The sequence below is a fragment of the Embiotoca jacksoni genome, unplaced genomic scaffold (assembly GCF_022577435.1).
Source record: "Embiotoca jacksoni isolate LCO1_2020_lvr unplaced genomic scaffold, fEmbJac1.0.p SCAF_3, whole genome shotgun sequence".
In the NCBI taxonomy this organism is placed as follows: Eukaryota; Metazoa; Chordata; class Actinopteri; family Embiotocidae; genus Embiotoca; species Embiotoca jacksoni.
This window is the reverse complement of record NW_027185381.1, coordinates 12,665,626-12,687,076: the sequence shown is the minus strand read 5'-3', so window position 1 is coordinate 12,687,076 and position 21,451 is coordinate 12,665,626. Positions and strand designations below refer to the sequence as shown.

General features: G+C 40.8%; 2 protein-coding genes across 3 annotated transcripts; both read right to left on the bottom strand.

Annotated features, from left to right (window-relative positions):
* Positions 1 to 365: 365 nt before the first annotated feature.
* Positions 366 to 14,026, bottom strand: hps5 (HPS5 biogenesis of lysosomal organelles complex 2 subunit 2). Of its 2 annotated transcripts, XM_069162589.1 has the most exons (23): positions 13,878 to 14,026; positions 12,011 to 12,140; positions 11,382 to 11,492; positions 11,187 to 11,251; positions 10,853 to 11,045; positions 10,412 to 10,542; positions 9,974 to 10,192; positions 9,822 to 9,893; positions 9,541 to 9,629; positions 9,006 to 9,184; positions 8,435 to 8,593; positions 7,772 to 7,931; positions 6,387 to 6,504; positions 5,790 to 5,933; positions 5,501 to 5,569; positions 4,800 to 5,371; positions 3,906 to 4,026; positions 3,477 to 3,626; positions 3,268 to 3,387; positions 2,830 to 2,943; positions 2,581 to 2,687; positions 1,230 to 1,521; positions 366 to 817 (listed from the first exon to the last, which is right to left on the bottom strand). In XM_069162589.1, the coding sequence occupies exons 2-23, from the start codon at positions 12,116 to 12,118 to the stop codon at positions 757 to 759; spliced, it is 3,354 nt and encodes a 1,117-aa protein (XP_069018690.1). In that variant the 5' UTR covers positions 12,119 to 12,140; positions 13,878 to 14,026; the 3' UTR covers positions 366 to 756. The 2 variants fall into 2 exon arrangements, with proteins under 2 accessions (XP_069018690.1, XP_069018691.1); XM_069162590.1 differs by lacking the exons at positions 12,011 to 12,140; positions 13,878 to 14,026 and adding an exon at positions 11,851 to 11,930.
* A 362-nt stretch (positions 14,027 to 14,388) lies between these two features.
* Positions 14,389 to 20,415, bottom strand: gtf2h1 (general transcription factor IIH, polypeptide 1). Its single transcript, XM_069162591.1, has 15 exons — positions 20,250 to 20,415; positions 19,611 to 19,779; positions 19,319 to 19,511; positions 18,441 to 18,606; positions 18,219 to 18,312; positions 17,774 to 17,923; positions 17,587 to 17,666; positions 17,330 to 17,463; positions 17,153 to 17,240; positions 16,977 to 17,065; positions 16,302 to 16,419; positions 15,904 to 15,994; positions 15,699 to 15,814; positions 15,323 to 15,415; positions 14,389 to 15,241 (listed from the first exon to the last, which is right to left on the bottom strand). The coding sequence occupies exons 2-15, from the start codon at positions 19,762 to 19,764 to the stop codon at positions 15,155 to 15,157; spliced, it is 1,653 nt and encodes a 550-aa protein (XP_069018692.1). The 5' UTR covers positions 19,765 to 19,779; positions 20,250 to 20,415; the 3' UTR covers positions 14,389 to 15,154.
* Positions 20,416 to 21,451: the final 1,036 nt, after the last annotated feature.

Below are 21,451 nucleotides of genomic sequence, written 5' to 3'. Positions count from 1 at the left end.
TTTTTTGCTGACCTCAAAACCTCAAATAGACACCAACTGAGAATAATTGTATTTTATTTTTAGTAACTTTAACTGGAATAAAACAACACTTTAAAGTGAAAAAAAACAACCCCCAAAGCTTTCAGTTTTCACACTGCAGGAATAAACAAAAGCAGATTATTAGTTCATCTGCAAATTGGATTAAATTTTTACACTCTTGTGTTTCTCCACTGCTGTTTTTGTGGATTTTCCCCCTGATGGTTCCGACACAGGAGAAAAATCCAGTCCCCAGTCCTGATCATCTTACTGCTGACTGAAAGCTTTTGATCTTAAAAGCGAAACAAAACAAAACAAAAAAATCAATGGCTATAACAAGAGGCTTTGTATAGACAGTTTTTATTCACATGATATTACAAGGTTAGAACATTATACGATAATTATTACCAGTTCACTTTTTGTTTTTTTAATAGCAATCATACATAGATGCTTGATTAATTGCACATGCAAAAAGCATTAACCTTAATAATTTAAAAAAACATGAATGTGTTCATACACTTTAATATTGATCAAATCTGTAAGTAAATGGAATGAAGACGAGTTATAGTCAAACAGATAATACCGTTTTCACTAGAGGAGAAATACCTCCATCTGAACTCAGAAGCTTTGATAATTATCACAGTGTATAAATGAAGTCACAGCTTCAACAGCAGTTAGTGGGAAGACTTACAATGAGTGTTAGTTCAGTTGTTTGTTTTCAGAGGAGCTGCTGATCTGGAGTCAGGCATGCTGAGACCACAGGAAGCGATCGCAGCGCTCGAGCATCGTCTGGATCATCGCTCTGAAAAAGGAAAAAAAACACCCTTTGTTTCTAGAGGTTTATTTTTTTTAAATATGACAATGAAAAACCAAGAAAAACTTCTTCCACATATTTTGGTTAAACATTTACCTGTTAAAAAGATACTTTTCAGACAACTAAGATAACTGTCAAACTCTCCAAACCGCTGATTAACATCCTTAAACATTTTATTCTTCTCTCTACACGAGGCAAATCCAATAAAGTTGATGGGTTAAAAACAGTATTTTTCTCATGGTAGTGTGTCCACATCCCAACATGTTATTTGATGAGAAAGTCTGGTTATTGTGTTTCACCGATTTTTTTTTATTGCTGTTGACAAAAATTAAATGACCTGCTTCCCATTCATTTGGGCTAGTAAGAGTTTGATAGCTCGGTAATCCTCAGCCTGACCCACCTCTGCCTCTTCTCAGCAACTCTCAGCAGCTCACAGACTAGTTTGGAGTGGTCCGAGAGGACCAGTTGCATCCCACAATCCTCCAGGACCGACAGAGCTCGGTCAGGCCCGGCTGTCCGAGCCAGCATGAGGGTCAGATTCTCCGGGCTGATCTTTCCTCCGCAGTCTGCCGAGCCGTTGGCCCAGCTGCTCCCATTCACACCCGTGACCTGATCGGAGTCCACCACTCTGCTGCACTGCTGAGACAGCTGGATCAGGAGCTTCCACTCGTCCAAGGTCTGCAGCTCAACACCTGGAAAATAACCCGTTTAGACGTGAGTCTATGACGGTGGTTTAACCTGTCGGTGTTTAATCTGGGTGATTGTCCGTGAAGTCACTACAGTGAGTGCAGACAGTATCACCGAGGTAAATTATGAATTACCTACACATTTCCTGATCTCTAACAACCTTGCATGCTAAAAACAATTCACAGTTATAAATCTTGCCTATTTCTCAACAATGACAAGATGAGGCAATAAAAGAGAGGAACATAAATGGTTGGGTTATCCGAAGGAAGTGATGCATAAATGTGCTTAAGTACTGGTCGAACCTGAACCTCATCCCAACATAAGACAGTCTCCCCTAAAACAGACACAAACTTTTAAAGTCAAATATTTCCAGGTTTATCACCAGGACAATGATTCAATTGGCCAACAAACTCTAAACGCCAGAGTTAAAATGGGACAAGTAGCAGGTTGCCACGGTTTACTCAAGTTAACCCAGTCAGCCTTAAGTAAGGTCACTGTCACAACGGTCAGTGTCAAATCAATAATCAACATTTCATTAATTTTGCTGTTCAGCAGATTTCAGCTTGAAGCTACAGCTTGTCAACTTTATTGAGACTATCTTCGATGTTCAGTAGCTGCCACTTAAAATGTTGTATTTCTGGCTTCTCATGCAACTACAGCACTTCTCCAGTGCACTGCTTTTCAGAGGGAAATATTAAGTACTTTTAAGATGAATATTTGACACGATGGATAATATAACAGTCTGTTAAAATGCATCCATCCATCATCTATAAATGTCTTATCTTCTGATGTTTTACAAAAAGCAGTTCATAGTCGGGGTCACATCTCACAGGTCTACAATTTAGTTCCATCAAATAGTGATTTTTCCCTCTAAACCAGGACTTTTACTTGAACACTTTTGTCTCAGAATTATTTTTCGTGCAGGACTTTTACTTTAAGTGGAGTATTTTTACGTCGCTGTATTTTTGGCTATAAGCTGAGGGATACAATGACCGACTCTCCTGTCAACCATTAGAAATCGAATCGACTGAATTCGTCTTCTGTCCGAGAGAAAACAGTTTTACCATCAGGTTCTTCCAGCAGACTGATGTCGTCCAGCTGACAGATGGTGGAGAAGGCTTCTGTGCGACGTTGCAGCTCCTTGCAGAGGTGGAGGTAGCCGGTCCAATACCTGTGTGCACATACACACACACACACACACACACACACACACACACACACACACACACACACACAGTATATGACTATAACTCACTCCCAAATATCAAAAACATAAAATGACTCTTTTTCAAAATGAAGAAAATAATAAATACCCGTGACTGTGGCAAATCTCTGCCATCCTCTGCTTCGAGGACAAGTCTGCAGGAAGACTAATGAGCAGGGACAGGAGACGTCCATAACCCCAGCTGAAACGATGGGAATGCCACCTGCAGCAGAAGACACACAGTCAATTTGGGCACATTTATTCTTGCCCTTCACTTTCACTTCAGTATCTAAGCCTGTTGTGGCTTAAATACAATCCAGCAGTGAAATATAACCATGACAGCAGCTTCGTTCGCATCTTTCAAGCCGTGTTGATTTTAGTTCACGTTTACCTGGTTGATGTCGAGCTTCAAATTTAGACTATTTCATTTACTGAGCATTTATAGGTTAAAATAATACTTGTATTCTTACCAAGTGTGCATACATTTGGTAGGAATGATGAAAGTAAAGTGTTATTTTGCATTTTTCAGATATGAACAGTACGAGACCTGGGCTGTCCATCAGGAGTCAGGGTATCACAGCGTTGAGGAGCATCATGGGTAAGTGCCAGCTCCAGCCAATCCTGCCTCAGTGATTCTGGTTCAAGGAGGGACTGCAAAAAGGACAACCTAACGAAAGAAAGAAATGCTACATTCTGCAACGAGGGGATGTCTTTATTCTTCTGTAATTTGACCAAAAGATGAACTTGAAGATGTACCTGTGCTCCTCAGTTTGTAATTGGACCAGATTATCTAGGTATGCCAGGAAGTGGCTTGGCTGAGCCATGGTCATCACGTCAGCAGGAGTCACGGTAGGATAGAACTGGGAAAAGGAGCGTACAGCTGCCTCCCCGTGCTTCTCATACAGCCTGCATAGTAGCATGGTGATCTTAGTTCACTATTACATTATAAAAGTTTCAAAATGTGGATACAATACGTTTCCTACATCAGGGAAAGACTATTCTCAATGTACGCGCAGCGCCGGTCTAAAGTTTTCACATGCCGACGCGCTACTGAGCAACAGCTAGTTCTGATCCAGCTGACGTCTTAAACTCAGATATTTTGAATCCCAATGTCAAAGTCTGAACACACTTTTCTTTCTGTTCCTTCTTGAAGATCAACTGTTCAAGAAACATGCGGGTGCTGACCTGTACAGGTGAGCGAGGAGAGGAGGTGCACTCCAGGGCTGCAGCTCTCTCAGACTTCGCAGAGATCGGAGCAGATCGCCTCTCTGAAAGACTTCCACCACCTTACTGGACTGAGTGAACTCTAGAGGAAAACAAGACTTCTCAAATTTAGCGAATGATTCCAAATTTAACCACTGAAGACTTTAGGTTGCAGATTTAAAAGTGACATTACAAGAGGAGATGGAGATACAAATGAATAGAGTTTGAAGTTCTCCCTGGGAATTCATTAATTTCAACTAAAGTAAGGAAAGTATTCTTCAGTATTATGACCACAGTATGTGACAACGGTGAACTAAGAGAGGTATCAACTGTCATGTTTAAAAAAATACAAATAAATTGCTCAATGTGATTATTTGCAATATGTATTTTGATCAGATTTACATTTATAACTATTTGGGTATTAGTTGGATTGTTTTTGTGTAGCTGCCAACAAGCATTAATGTTTGGCATGTTCACAGGGAAAAAAAGCGGCTCGGACTGGAAGTCATCAGATTCTCGGTTTTAAGATTTTTAAAATGACGAGTAAAGGGTTTTTATAACTCAAAAGGAGCAGCTAGATTGATTTATTTATGAAACGGGAAAGTAATGTGGATATCTAAAAACCTTTTTTTTTTTATTACTCAGTGGGCACATAATACAATATCTTTTACTAATTCATGTTTAACTTCATTATTCATTTAAGTGCAATTATTTTTAGCATATTTTTCATTTCAAATAGGTGCACTACAGCCCTGCTCTTTTGTTTCTTTTGAAATATTTTCTCTTTCTTGATTTATGAATTTTAATCTGAAAAAAAAAAAAAAAAAATCAAATAAACCAAAGTAGGTGTTTGAAATTGAAGGATAAACTCCTCACCTAGCATGGCCTCGGTGAAAGAGCTCTGTATCTCTGGCTGATCCTGGTAACACAGCAGACACATCCTTCTCACACGCTCTTGATCCAACAGAAAGAAGTAGCGGCGCAGGAACATTCTGCACGCCGGCGCCCGGTCAGTCTGGTTTCTAAAGCAGCTCAGCTCTGTGTATAGTGTGGCCAGCTCGGTGAGATTAACCAGGAGATCTGATGGCACAGGTATCGGGGCCACCACTCGGACAGGCTCCGGAGGACTCTCGGTTGAGTCTAACATCAGCCGTTTCCCACACTGGGCCTCTTTTTCTCCGAGCTCGAGGGACTCTTTCTTGTCCTCTGTAACGATCTCTGCTGGTTCTCCCGATGAGCAGGCAGACTCCTCCTGTTGTTCTGAGCAGGTGTTTAGATCATCTCTATCCCATCTCTCCTCTCCTGATCCATCCATGTTTGAATCACCTGCAGTGGCTGAGACGAGCTCTGCAGGCTCGAGGATTCGCTCCAGCACTGGCAGCCACTCCAGCAGAGCTTCTCTCAGGCCGACTGGATCCAGCAGCACCAAAGGATCTTGAATCAGGGAGCTGATGTTGGGAGAATATATGTAACATTTGAATACCAGAGGTCTATTCAGTTTCTATTGAAAACTGGAAACCAAAAAGGTTATAAAATACTGCTGTCAGGATTCTAAATAAATGCCATGCAGTACTTACATAGCTCGCTCTGTAGCTAATCGAAGCTCCTGCATGTCGGCCTCTGTGTTCGATATGTCATCATAAACTCTGTGGCGACAAATACAATTTACTGGTCTGATCTGATTTAGTTTCACTGGTATTTTTTTTTTTTTACCACAAAAGCAGAAGTAAAAAAAAAAGAAAAAGAAATGAGTGTGGACTTATTTCCGTTTTGTTTTTAACGAAACACCACGACACGTACACATTTGTTGTCAGTAGAAATCGTTCTACAATGGTTTTATTTCACTTTTTGGAGGTCTGTACTTACTCATTTTCCATTTCCTCTGAGAACGGGTTCGTGCCAGCTAATATTTCAGCGTGTCCGCCTTCTCTGAATTCAGGCCGCTGCCAGAGCTCAGAGTTCTGGAGGGTGTTGATCTTCTCCGTTGTCTTCTTCACGAAACTAGAAACACTGATGAAAAGAAAATTGAAGAATAAAACGATCATTCACAAATACGTTGTTTTTTTTTGCGTGGTTTAACAATGTAACCGTCAGAAAGATGAGCAGAACAACAAACACTGAACCGTTTCATTTTGATGACAAATGAATGTGATGCTTAGAAATGAAACACACAGATGAACATGTCAATAGTAAAACATAGATGTGGGTCTTCAGTGGAAAGAGGAAGTTTGCTGTCTGAAAGCACAGCTGTGCTTTAATAAAAGTTTAAAGCAGGAGTTTCACTCCTCAAGGGAAATACAGACTAAGGAAGTACAAACCACAATTAATTTAACTGGTGTTAATATATATCTTAAAGCCGCACACTGTAACTGCATGTCTTGTGTGTCGCGAGCTGCTGTGACACACTCTTCTGTTTAAAGCCATCAGCATGTCGGCCCTTTATTTCTCTGGATGTTCGTTCACCTGTCTTTGACGGCCTGCAGTGCGATGCGGGGGGGTTTGGGACGGAATGAGAGTGGGAGGTGGAACTGCAGGCCTTGCTCAGATCGCTCAGCCTCCATGCGCTCACTGCTCTGCGGATCTGAACAAAGGTGGGGGCGAGAGTCGGAGGACAAACACAGGTAGATGGAGTAGGGGAGGGAACGATGAGATGTGGTGGACATAATGCAAGCGGATGGAGTAAATGTGCCAGACACCACCGTCGAGACGACATAAATCAAATGCTGCACAACACGCACACAAAAACAAAACAGAACCTAAATGATGATACACGTGTGATACAATGGAACGGATAAGAAACATGAAATGAACAGTTTCGTGAAGTGAAGATTGTATTTGTAACGCGTGTAAATCATCACAGAAATTGGTCAGCTTTCACAGCAAATCCAGTCGAGCAGCAGCAGTGCAACATTTATGATTAATAGTTGTTGTTTTTTCAACTTACATTACAAACACATTCATTTTAGAGGCAAAAAACACAGGAAGGTATTAGGAACAGATACATATAATCATTATAACAGACCGAAAGTCCAAGAGTCAAATTATGATCAGTCACTTTTACACTGATAAATCTACCAGCAGCCAGAAATGTTCCAAATCCAAAATATTTGGCTTTTTTTTTTTTAACCTTAAAAGTTTTTTTGTTTTTTTTCAGATGTTTTACTGGCGTGTTTGATGTAAAACTGAAAACAACTCTACTCTCTTTTAACATTAAAATCAGGCGAGGCACAGACGTTTGCTCCTGCTACAAACACACACACACACACACACACACACACACACACACACACACACACACACACACATACACATACACATACACACACGCGCACAGAGAGAGAGAGAGAGAGAGAGAGAGAGAGAGAGAGAGAGAGAGACACAGAAAAAGACAGCGTGAAGAAAAGAAGAAGGAAAGGTGTGTGAGGGAGTTACTTGTTTGCATATTTCTGGTTTGCTGTGATCAGTGTTTTAGTATTAGTCGTTTCATTAGTTCTGCTGACATCTTTTCAGAGAGTATACTTTGACTGAGAGCCGATGAAAACAGCATCACCTCTATGTCTGTTCTGTGTCCACCTCACTTGGCACTAGTAGTATTTACTAAATCCAGCTAGGGGCACCGAATTTTTCATCACAGGGACTATTCAAGTTTTTCCTCATTTGCATTTGTGCCAGAGTGTGTCGATTAAACAGAAAGTGACTGTAAATCAGAAAACAACTATGGTACAGTAATAAAGAATACAATAATACAGTGTTTTTTATTCATCATTAAAATCAGAAAATATGTCCACCACCATTCAAAGGATCTTAACTGAATTTAAATATACAATTTTGGAAAATGTGCCTCTTACCATGATCCACCTGATCGTCTTCCTGCACAAAACTGAACTCTTTGAGCCGCTCCTCCTCTGACGTGGAGGGATTGATGAGGGAGCCCGTCTCCTCATCTGACTGGCTTCCTCTGCGGCTGATCACACGATAGATTCCACAGTCCAGGACGTTGAAGCTCTCCTGGATAACGATGGATTTGACATCACTGTACTCTTTCATTATGTATGTACGCAGAAAGACAGAAGCTTCCCGCTTCAGTTACAATAAGCTCATTGACATAAAATGTATTGAATGGAGATTTCTTTTTACAACAGTGCTCTGCTTCTTGTACTCAAACTACATTATAATGAATATTTTTTTTTGTATGAAATTAGCAGCTCCATGGACCTTATGACCAGTCAGAGAGAGAGAGAGACAAGTCATGATGGAGATATTTAAATGGATATTTTCAGCTATATTTGTACGTACAAATTTAGTTCCACCAATGAAGGCTGCTAATCCTCAACAAACTGCAAAGTAATGCAATAGCGATATCTGTCCCTTGTCCCGATAGTAAAATGATTAAATTGGTTTCACAGCTGAATGAATTGAAAGTTGGGTTCTCATCGCCTACAGTTTTCTTATTATCTGGCAAACTCTTTACACTGAAAATCATTTAAAGACATGAGAACATCCATTCTTACATGTGAGGAGATGCTGCTTCTGCGGCTGCTGGAGGCGGAGTCCAGAGGCTCGAGCTTTGTGATGACTTCTTCCAGCTGGCCAATCAGCTCCAGGTGTGTGCTGGAACTGAGCTGAGACCTCAGGTGTTCAAGGCGGTCGATGGGAATTGATTTTCTGGCCTAAATTAAACAGGAATAATTCATTAATATTTAGATTATGAATGAGAAATGTGGTTAAGAAACCGGATTTAAAATCCTTGATGCACTTTAACCTGGAGCTAATTTCACATTTGTCTTTCACCATCTGCACAAACCCATATTGTTGATAACTTTAATACATTAAGACTGTACCGAGATGATCCCTTAATACCTACATATTAATAGTATAATACGGTTTCTTAGTCAATAGTAGGACTCAAATTAAACACCACACGTGTTTCCTTTCAGGTGAACAGTTACATTCTTTGCTTTATCCTTGGTAACACAGGATATCAAGAATTCAAATGAACGGCTTAGGCCAGATAAGACTGGAGTCTAGTTACACCGTCTACAGAGGTGAGGCCAGTTAGTCTGGCAGCAGCAGCCATCTCACCCTGCTGGTGGTGATCGCGTGCTGGAACATACAGCAGACGGCAGCAGCTGGAAGCCAGGACTCCCTGCGCAGCAGACGCTCAACACAGCGCTCTGCGGATAACAGGGAGAGGTGGGACAGACGCCCGCTGCCATGGAGACAGAAGAGCTCGCTGCGGTATACTGCAACTTCAACCAAATCTAAGAAACAACAACAACAACAACAAAAAAACAGGTTGGGATTAATAAATTAGTACAGAAAAAAAAAAAAAGTCTAGAGGATCATTGCTAAAAACTACAACTTCCATGATCCACCCACGTCATGAACACTGGGATTGATAATAATTACCTGTCCTGATAATTACATGATTAAGAATAACTTTTTGGATCTGTATTGAGACACTTACAATGCTCTGAAAACTATTTCGCTGAATGGACACGTGATGACTACAATGTGCAGGAAAACATGAAGGTTTGTGTTCATGAACGAAATGTTTGACTGCTCGGTTACTCCTGCAGGTTGCTGCAGGTATTCTTGAAGAAAGCAGTGAACGCACCTTTAACTTCGGTCCACAGGAGGACTTGTCCATTCTGAGGTGTGAAGATATAAATGGCTGAATCAGTCCAGGTCAACAGGTTCTGGTCTCTACACAAATAAAAGTGTACAGTTACTCGAGTGGCAGGCTCATCTGTAGATTATTTTAATAAAAACGTCACGCTTGTCTTTGATGCTGTCCTATATATTTAAAATATTTACTTTGTGCTTATTAATGTGCATATGATAAAATGTACTGACAGTCGAGCAAATCGGATGATAAAATATTTCTAATAATATTACCCAAAATAAAGCAGTTTAGTGAAGGCGATTGACTGCGGACTCTTCTGCACTGGATTGTAATTTGGCTCATCTCTGCAGGAAGACGTAGAACAAATAAATTAAGAATCTGGCCTTTCTTAAACAGCAGGTCCATAAGTGGGAACTTACATTACCTATAAGTGATGAGAGGAAGAGGAGGACATCCCAGTAGCTGTTTGAACTGATGGGTGCTCAGGACCTCGCCATTAAAACTAACCTCCCATATTCGGGACCCCGGCCGGGCACTGTAGAGCAGCGGAGGCTGACCCATTAACAAACCCCTGTTCTGAGGGAAAAAACAGGCTCCATACTCTCCGTCACGCTCCTTATTTCCAACACGCCAGAACTTCTCCCTGAAGGCAGTCACAGACAGAAAAATACACAACAACAGAAATATTTAAGGCGGCCAGAGAAACTAGTTGTAGCCTTTGATTAAGAAAACATAAGAGGCCAATGATTGAAAGATTTGTAAAGAATTCTTCATAAAACGTCACAAAACTAGTATATCGAGGAATATCTCCCTCAAGATTGGCTATGGGACACAAGGCAGACAGAGCCATGCTGGAACTCACTTGTCTGTGTCGCAGAGGTAGCAGCGGCTCAGGGAAGACACGAGCAGGCGGCCATCTTGGTACCCGAGCTGAACCACTTTAGAGTCAACAATGGTGACAGTCTGGACAGGGAAGATGACAAATGCTGACCCCTAGAGACAAAAAGAATATTACATAATTAATCACACATGACATGGATATGAAGACTGATACAATAAAATATAGTAAATTTAGAGGGCTGAATCACAGCAAGTAGGAGTTTGCTGGACCAATAAAAACATAAGAAGCAAGAATACAAACACCCATTATTTCAGTTGTCACACAACTAATGTAAACTATGTGAAAGGGCTTATGGTAAAATAATTAAATCACCCAACGTATTTAAAAGGGACTATACATTTGCATGTTTTAACCTTCTTAACTACGAACAACTTTCACTGTTAATCAGCAGTGAATCATTACCTTGCCCAGTTTAGAGGATCCTGCACGGAGAAAAGTCACCTTCCCTCCAGAATCCCCGGCAAAAACTCGGAGCGCGCTGGTGTCCCAGCAGAGTGCAGTGACGGTGTGACCTCTGTGCTCCCAGGACACACTGACTCTGTCTGGACGACCACGCCGCTCCAGCTGTAGCTCCCACACCACCACCAGGCCCTGACTGTACGACAGACAAGACACCGTGAACCATACAGGAAACACAACCAAACACAGAGATACAAAAAAAGACTAAGAAAAAGAGGAAGAGGATGACTTTTGCTTAAAAACATAGAAGTACAAAACATCATGGAGAGACTCTAACCTTGTTGCAACAGCAATAAAGTCTTCATCATGAGGGCAACATACCACCTGAGTGATAGATCCCTCCTGAAAAAAAAAAGAGCCCACATTTGGTGAAGAGTGAATAAGAATTTTATCTATGGACACATGCAAACCTACAAACACTGCATTCCTGTTTATGTGTTGCAGTATCAGCTACCAGCAGAACAATATTTACCTTGTGAGTGAGAATGAGCCTTTGTTTCCAGCCCTCCCTCTGAATGAGGTGCAACCCTCCTGCAGATGTTCCTAACGCAAGCCACTTCCTGGACACGGCCAAACAGGTACACTGTAACACAGTCACATTTAAAAAGAGTTAACTCATCAGTTGTTGAAAAAAAAAAAAAGAAGATAAATCTAGATGAATTTTTTTTTGTGATAGCATAATTTACTTCTTAGGTGTACTGCCCACATTACGTCCACTGTAGCTGCAGGAGATTACGTCTACATACTATCGGGCATTTTTTTTTTAAACTTTCTAGTAACTTTAAAAGATAAACGCACACTGTATCATTTCTAGTTGTCTTTCACTCAAAAAAAAAAAGGAGTTTGACAAAATCGTGATGTGGAATGGTATCATAGCTGTTGTCATCGTTGGTAAACAACCACATGTGCAGATGAAAACCCATCTTTAATTTATGAGTTACCATTGGCTTCTCTCTCTCTCCCTCCTCTTGTCTCGTGCTCTTTACCGCTAATGGTACACGTGTCGATTATTTGCCGCGTTGGAGGCGAGGCTCAGTGAATTGGAAGTACAGCTTTGTACTTTCCTCGTCATTCCCCGTTGCCGGTGTGAGCAAAACCTACCCTGAGCCTGCCGGAGTCTAAACGGAGAGCAGACAGAAGAGGGTCGAGGCAGTCAAACTCTGCCAGTGCATGATTGTGGTTCTCTGGCACGACTGGTATCAGAGGCATCGTCCCTGGTGATCCGACAGAGCTGAGAGAGAAAGAGTGAGTCAGAGAAGTGAAGGAAATAAATGCGAGGGACCTCAAGAGAGATTCCTTGCATACCACGGCCCTCGGCTACGTGGCATCACATGGCTTTCAGTGGCGTACCTTCTCTCTTAAATTGACCAGTCATGACACGCTGCAGCCCAGAATAAACTCCTCATCATCAGACTTTAACTCGTGTAAACTTGTTGTGGAAAAAAAACCCAAAAAACACCAAACAGATCATTCTCAAGTTTACTACTGTTTCTAGTTATTACCAGCATGAAGTGAAACTGCCGTTACTAAATGAATAGAAATTGAACTTCCTAAAAATGGGTGACAGTTGCTTAATTTTACAGATGCATGAACTAAATTCTGTTTCAGGCTTAGTTTTCTAAGATAAAAACATGCTATGATCTCTATAATTGTCCTTTGACCTGGAGTCAGCAGTCAATATTGGCAGAAAGACCGTTTTGACAGTGCAAAAACCGCTGTGACAGTATAGCGTGACTTTGATTAACATCTGGTTTTACACAGATTCACTGTATATAATAAATCACCAGAGCAACCATATACTGTAATGAGAAACATTTCTATGTCTAATATAAATGCTTCTTTGCGTTATAGTCGACACAGGCAATTCAGACGAAAGAGAAAAGCAGCAGTCAGCTCTGACCTACTTATTTCTATTCTTTTTAAAGCTCTACTGTGACCGAGATGTATTTCAATGTGAGGTTATTCACTGAACTAAAGTCGCTTAGGTTCACTGAAAACTGCTAAAGGGAATATGCAGATTTGCTGGAGCTCGTTCAAAGTGTAAACCACAATCACGAATCGTATTTTAGAAGCTCGTTTTGTTTTGTAAGCAGCATCTCCTAAAGTGATAGAAGCTGCACAGAAGGTCCGTCGGAAGCTGAATTACAATATAAACGCGCATGAATGATAAATACTAAAGTAGTGAAAGTACTGGTAGTGAAAGTACTAGTACCTCTGTCGAGATTTCGTGCTCTGTTAGTTCAATTAAAGATTACACGTAAGTGTCACCGGATCTAATGAACAACCGGGCTGCTGGTTTACGTTAGTTTTAATTGATGACGCGGTGAACGGGAGTATTGATTAGCGGTGAACGGGAGTATTGATTAGCGGTGAACGGGAGTATTGATGACGCGGTGAACGGGAGTATTGATTAGCGGTGAACGGGAGTATTGATTAGCGGTGAACGGGAGTATTGATGACGCGGTGAACAGGAGTATTGATGACGCGGTGAACGGGAGTATTGATGACGCGGTGAACGGGAGTATTGATGACGCGGTGAACGGGAGTATTGATTAGCGGTGAACGGGAGTATTGATTAGCGGTGAACGGGAGTATTGATGACGCGGTGAACAGGAGTATTGATGACGCGGTGAACAGGAGTATTGATTAGCGGTGAACGGGAGTATTGATTAGCGGTGAACGGGAGTATTGATTAGAGGCGACTCGACCAGCCTGAATCACGAGACCCGTCTGATGACACTGATGCTAACTAACGGCAGCATTTGGGAGGCCTGAAAGATTGAACATTTCACAGCTCCGCGATGTGAAATTATACGTGTGACGGTTTATTACACTTGAGATAAACCCGAGTACTTTTTTTCCCCGGTACACTCCAGACTTACTCTGTTTGCGATAACAAGTTAGCAAGCACGCTAAGCTTAAAACACCGACGTTGCCATTCACTCGTAGTTTTGTCAGTTCAACTCACCGGACGGACGGACGGACACTCCGGCGTTACCGCCTGTAAAACCACACCAAACCTCTCTTTAACATCTCTGATTTTTTTTATTTTTTTTTGGTGGCGTTTTGGAGCAACACAGCGGTCGGACTGTAACCAGTCCACCCGTGATAGCTCGCCGGTGCTAGATTGGATCGGCCGTAGGCTCGTTGCTGTGATTGGTTGTTTCGCTGTTAAGCAACCGGTCCGTCAGCCTATCCCGATCACAAGGCTTTAGCCACGAGCCTCCCACAGCCAATCACAGGCAGACGCTTCCTCCCGCGGATCCAATCTAGCAGCCGGCGTGACAGCTCCGCTCAACTAATGTGAGGACGCTTCCTGAAAGCAGCCACTCTGGACGCGTTAGTTTGTCTCAACTAGAACTGAAACCATTTCCATATTTTACCAAAAAGCAGCTCCGCAAACAGGAAGGCAACACACACACACATCTACAGCTCTGCATACTGTAGTTTATAGTTCACCACAGCAGACAAACGATCTCTCTGGGATTTTAAACCTAAAATTTAACAAATTAAATGATTGACCACATCAACAGCACCAGAAACATAAGCTGCAGTGCAAGGACATGAAGGAAGCACTGTGATCTGATTAGACAGCGGCATCAACAAAAGCGTTATGCTTCACTTTAATTCAGAATTACGTTTCTGTCTTCAGTGCAGACATTACAAACCAGTGACCGTGTGATTTAAGTCACAAACCCTAATGCACTCCAGTGTGAAATGTCTTTTCACTATTGCTATATTCACTTCCCCTCTTGCTTCAGGTTTTCTGGAACAGAGTTCCACAATTCGCTCCTGTGTTCAAAGGGGCTCCTTGTATGTCAGAGCGCTCTGTCTCTGCTCGGTGCACTGATGAAGCACACTGGCAGTCCTCTGCTTGCGTCTCACACCTCAGCCTCGTTGTCCTGAGAGCATTTTTCTCTGATTTCCATCTGAAATTTGGTCATTTTACACCATTTTAAAAGTCCCATTTAACCATTACCGGCACCAATCTCTCAGCCACTGAGAAAACACAAAGAAAAGAGAAACTAATTACAGTTATTTGTGACTGAGATGCAGTTAGTCTCTGTTGAACATTTGGGGTTGTAGCAGCATCCCTCTATATCTTCCTCATTAAGCCCTTGTGAGCTACGTTCCATTAGGCTGTGCTCTGTGGTCTCCTCACGGCAGTCCAGAGGACCTTCACAAGTCATTTGTCCATGTACTTCAATGTCTCTCTTGTCTTCTCTTTGACAAAACCATCAGAGCTCAGGTTTTCCTCATCATCCGGCGGGTTTGCCAAACGTGGAACTTGCTATAAGCAGTCTGCAACATCTCCTCCAAGTGTCCGGTGAGCTGTGGGAACATCACAGAGATTTAAGACGAGAGCCACCTCGTGACAGCTATTGAGTCATTAGAAATACCTCGGACACTTACATTTGCACTCAAGTACTGACGCTGGATTTTCTCTTGAAAAGGACAAAGCTTGGTCATCTGAAATCTCTCAAGGTTTGACTTCATTTTCATCACCTATAAGAAACATACCGGATGACAGACATTGGACAAATTTACAGTTATCTACTTTATGTGGTGTAGCTTATGGACAAAAAGTTCAGTTTCACAGTGGGTGCAAGCTAGATTTTTTTTTTCCCACTGATCAAGAATAAATATTTAATAATGTCAAATTAACATTATAATTAAATATAAGTGCATATAAAATAGTAAATGTGATTGTCAAAATACTTGATTTTCTTGTGTTGCTAAAATCAAGAGGATCAGGAAATAACTTTTACATAAACTGAAAATTAGTCACCTTCTCCTCTAAAAATGGCGAGTTTACAGGAAAACAGGACCAGAAGTGTCTCAATAACTCTCCAGCAGCTACATAAAGATGCTTCAATTCTCCTTGAACCTCACTGGGTACCATCTCTGGGAAAAAAAAAAAAAGATCAAAAGTGAAAGGAAAGTTATTAAAAGAAAGTAAAATGACAAGAATCTCATTTGTACAACACACTTACGACTTATGGCTTGCTGTGCGCCAGCGTTCATGAGGACGCCGCCTGGAGAAAGCGCTGCAATGGCAGAACTAGCTGCTGTGCTGGACAACACCTGCAAAGAGTATGATAATAGTTTAAAAACTTTCATGTTTACAATTCAATAAATCTGTAATGATTAATTCATTGTCAGAAAATAAAATTTGTCATTATTCAATCTTGTGCTGTGTTTGAACAGCTCAAACAACAAAGATGATATTTGTCCAAAGGTCAAGGATTGTTCAATCACAACAGAGGCTGGTCTTAAGTGTGAGCAGACCTGATAACAATGTGGTGAAAAAGTGACTCCTGAGGGAGTTAAAACACCTTTTTAACCGAAACAATCCATGACAAAGACATAGAAATACAGTGTTTGGTCTAACCTGAGGGAGGTTGGGTTTGTAGTTGGTCATCTCATGCTGGATGTAGTTGACAGAGTTGATGATATCCTGGCTGGTTGTATACTGTTGGGACTGAAGTGGCACAGGGCCATGAGCATACCTTGAACAATAAAAAGAGGAAGAGGAGTGACAAACGTTATATTAGAATATGTTTACAGGTTAAAATGTGCCTGTTTTACAAGACTATACCGTGAATACCGAAGACTTATTCACTCAGGTAGATTCACTTTATATGCTGAAGTGAGATTGTGATGTTGAGTTAGACACTGAAAGGATCTTTACCAGTGTAATTAATCTGACCTTCTATCACCAGTCTATTATGAAACAGACAGTGAGAGCCCTGACCTGAGAGAGAGACTCAGAAAATAACTAACCCTCCTCTTAAACTTGTCTTCAAAATTGTACAGACTTTGCTACAGCTGCCACAAATAATCCACCACGAATTGATTGAATAAGGTTTGATTTCAAAATCAAAATTAGTTAGTTAAAATTCTAATTAGGCGTTAGTTACAGATTCTGAAAGGTAAAAAAACAAAACAATTTTTTTTTTTCCCCCTCCACACTATATATTGAACAATACGAATTTTCAAGGCATCAGCCACCTGCTAGGTAAAGAACAAACACAAAAATAACAAATCAAATGCGAACAAACCATACCTGTCAGACTTCTTCAGGTTTAATGCAACTGTTTTTGGTCTTTTTTCCCTTTGCAGATCCTCGTATTCAATGGCTTCTTGCAATTTAACCTAAAAGAGTTTACAAAATAAAGTAGTTACAGAGTGACAACTAAAAAAAAACAACAACTCCATTACAAAGCTACAGAGCCATCGTACCTTCTTAACAGGAGGCTGAAAGAAGTCAGAATCCCTGGAGTTTCCATCCGTGCTGCTCGTCTCACTGACTTGATCAGCTGGTGCTTCCCTTTAAACACATGATGCAGTTAGCAGAGAGACAAAGATACAGAGCAGCGTCTTTGTAGTCTTTAAAAAAAAAAAAAAAAAATTCTTTACCCTTTGCGTGAGCCTGCTGCCAGCACCATGGCACTGTGATGGTTGAATCGCTTGATGATGGCAGAGTTGCTGCTCTCCTTCACCGTCCTGTTTGCGTTGGAAGTTGAGGGTAGTGTTGTGCTAAGTCCATAGCCCTGTGTCACAAAAAACAACAAGTTTTGAGACTGAGGGGGAAAATGGAAAAAAGTTTGACAAGTAAATGATTAATGAGTAGAAAGATGTGGCTGAGGCTCGCTAATCATCTCAATGAAACTCACCTCTTCCAATGTTTTATCCTCCAATGACAAGAGGTCAACCAAAGGATTCTTTACTCCTTGAATCACCAGAGACTTTAACCCTGCACGAGACAAGATTTTTAAACAGACTTGTTTTACAGATGGTTTACTTTGCATTAATGAAATAATCCGTGTCCTGAGACCGCAAGAAAAGGTTCAGAACTCCTACCCTTCTCATCCTGCTTGGCACACTCTGAGAAGATGTCCTGTGTTCCTGTGTTGATGCGGTCTCTGTGAAAATAATGGGACTGGAAAAAGCGGGTCCAGAACTCCTTCTCCGTCAGGTTATGAGGCACATTTTCACTATACTTCTGCTTCACTGCAAGTACAATGCAAGTTCAAATAAATATATTTACTCCAATATTTTGTATACCTGATGAGGAATATCAGTTATACATTTTATATCAGTGACTGAGATGAGAAAAACATGCACTAGACTGTGCAGTTTTCTTCTAACTACAGACGACTGATTTCACAAAGCATTTCTTCTGTTAATCAGTAAAATGATTGTCGTAGTCTTTGGTTGAAATACAAATCTAAGCTCGTGGTAGCCTGTCAATACCGTTGGACTGGATGGGCTCTCTTTAAAGCTGAGATATAATATAATTGTTTACCTGCAGGGTATGTTCTGAAGATGGATTCAATGATGTCAGCTGTCAGATTATATCGTAAACCATTGCAGCCATCTGTCTGAGGTCTAATGTCTGCCTGTAAGGTAAAAAAAAAAAAAGAGGTCCGTTAATGTTTAGCTGGATGTTGTTCAAAATGCTCAGTCAAAAATTGAATAGAGATTAGAAAATATAGGTGTGATTGTGTATCAGAATAGCTCGACTCACCAGAAAAGCTCCAGATATACCAACTTCCTGTTTGTTGTTGTTCACTGTGGGGTCTGTGTTGTTTATGCCTCCTAACCGGTTGGCCCAGAATTCCTCAGCACTGATCACTTGGCTCACCACAAGGTCTTTATATAACTGGAAAAGAACAGGATCTTCTTGAAGCATCCTGCAGGAGAAAACAGAAATGTAACATTGTAAGAGCACATTCACATACACCGATACAAGGCAGTTAGGAATATCTGGCCTTCTTTATACTGTGTGAGTGGTTTACCCGTCAGCTCCTTAAATCAGAAACATATGTTGATAAATCTGCAGCCACTGATTTGACAAGTGCCAGAGATCAGTGTCATTATGTTCACTGACTTTACTTTTATTAGATCATATTCAAATAGCATCATGGCTTGTTCAAAAGTTTACAGTTTCACATTGATCCCCTGTGTAATTATTTCTTTAACCATTTTATTTTTAATGTTTTACTCTTGAAATGCATTACAATGTAAATATTGTCACATTTTATGGTATGATGACTTTATCACCAAATAAATCAAGAACACTGACTTGAAATGTTGACTAGAGATTAAATGATTGCCTACTAAACGACTGTAGGCGTTTCACTACCTTTTTATAGTACTCAAACAAGCATAAATTGCATTTTTTGTTAATGGATGGATGTCAATGGATTTGATGCAATAGTGAGTTTTACATACAGCGGAGCAAGTTTGATTTGCATTATACCGAAGAGATATAAGCAACACAGACAACACCTGGCTGGATAAAGTCACAGTTGATTTTGGTCTTTTCATGCATTTTACTGACAACAGATTAAACTATAGACTATCCTCTTGGTACAATTTTGAGAAAATAGCCGATAGTCTCACCTGTTTTTCTCCTCCAGTTCCTTGTTGGCTTTCTTCTTGAACTTGGGTAGTAGCTGCTGCAGCAGTTCCTTGGCAGCATCTCGGTCTTTGAGTGCAGTGCTATCGTTGGAGAAGTGGAATGTGGTGCTCTCGCCGGTGTGAAGGACCAGCTGCAGCTGAATTTTGGCTTTACCATCCGGGCTGATCTTCTGACCTGCACAGAGCAGCAGTAAAGCGCAGCTTGAGACCACAATGTGTTGTTACACATTAGTATCTCAGCTCTACTTGTAATTTCAGGGGTTCCAGTACTCACAACGAATATCTGCATACAGGTGGCTGACTGTGAAGCGGTCTTTGCCCTCTGGACCCCAGGCTATACGTTCAGCCATCAGATATAGTGTGCCGTCCTGCTTCCGCTGACGAACCTTTTTCACCACCAGCAGCACCTCCTCCGATAGCGATGCCATGGCTCAAACAAACAACTGAGAAAACAAGATAAACTCTCATTGATTATCATTTATAATGCTATCATGAATAACATTCACGCCCTGGTAAAAAAATGTCACAAATAAAAAGGATTAACAGTGGATTAGTATGAAATGTGTAAAAGCTCACAAACACTCATGTAACGCCGTGACACAAAAGCCCAGCCGTTTCATGACCTGCAGTGACACAATTAACATTAACATAGTTGACTACTCGAAGCTATGAAGCTCTTTGTATGAGGTGCAAGCATCAATAATTTCAGTTCACGACACCACAACGCCCTGAACAAATGCTCTGCTTCCTGCAATTCTGCAACGTAACGTTCATGTAAACAAAACGCACGCAGGTCGCTGCTGTGTTGCCGGTTTAATCAAATCAACTTAGCTAACCAGCCTGACGTTAGCTAACGTTGACAGTCAAGAGGAGAAAAAGCCTCAGAGAGAAGTCGGCAGGAAACTTACTTTACCTCAAAATAAATCAGCTCCGCAGCGAACGCCTCGCTTCCCCCTCAAAACATTATCTCGAAATCGTGTATTTTTGAACATAGGAACTGCAGAATGACTTATTATTATTTTTTTTGTTTTACTGAATTTGGACTACTCTAACAGTGTGCGATCTGACTTCAGCGCCGACATGACTGCCAAGCGGTGCGTTACACTAAAAGCGTTCCGGTGGGATAAGGCGATGAAAAGTTCCGCTCAGAGCCGATGAACTCTTTAAATACAGGAGGATACAAAAGATATTACACCACAGCTTAACCGAATTATCAGGTCAGCTGCTGCTAATGATAACATTATTGATAACGATATTATAAGTTAATGAAGCAGCACATTTTGTCAAATTTTGCACTTTATGTGGTAAAAATTGACACTGTTTTTAATTTTATTTAAACATTTAATAATGTATTCATTTTCAGATTTAGTGTTTTGAAAATATTATTTAATTTATACATTATATATTTGATGAATTCATATTTACTTATTTATTTATTTTGGAGGTGAGCAATAATACTACTAATAATAAGGTTGAATAAGGTGACTGTAGAAGCCCAAAATACACTTTTTTATTTACAATGGGTACATTGGGTGTCGCTGTAATAGCCTAATCTCTTGCGCTCAGGTGAATACAGGCAGGAAGGTCACTGTTGTTGTCAAGTGTTTGACACCAGAAAAGTAAAGGGATTTTCACCGCTGTGACACTAAAGTTTGTATGTCGTGCTGTAAAGTTGTGTATTGGTTTATGGCTGGAATCTTGGACATCGGACATGTATGCACAGTGGAAACAATCAAAAGGTTTTGTCATTCTGTCACTCAACACGACGGACATAAACTCATGGGAACATCAACATCAGATGATATTAGATAAATATACATAACTGTAAGAACTCCAGGTGTTCAAAGCCTGCAAATGATCTCAAATCTGCAAATCTGTACCGGGCTGTAATTTGTTTACCACCTTTACTGCTTCACAGATGCTTAAAGTACATATCAGGTGCACTGAATCTTCTTACTCTCTCATGGGCACTTCCAAAGATTTCCTATCACCATCAGCCAGTGTTGCTGAAGAGGGTATTTTTTTTTAAGTCTCTTAAAAGCTAAATGATGATGGAGTTTTACTTCATATTTTAAATCAAATGTATATCTAGATAATCGGATCAAGGCTTAATTA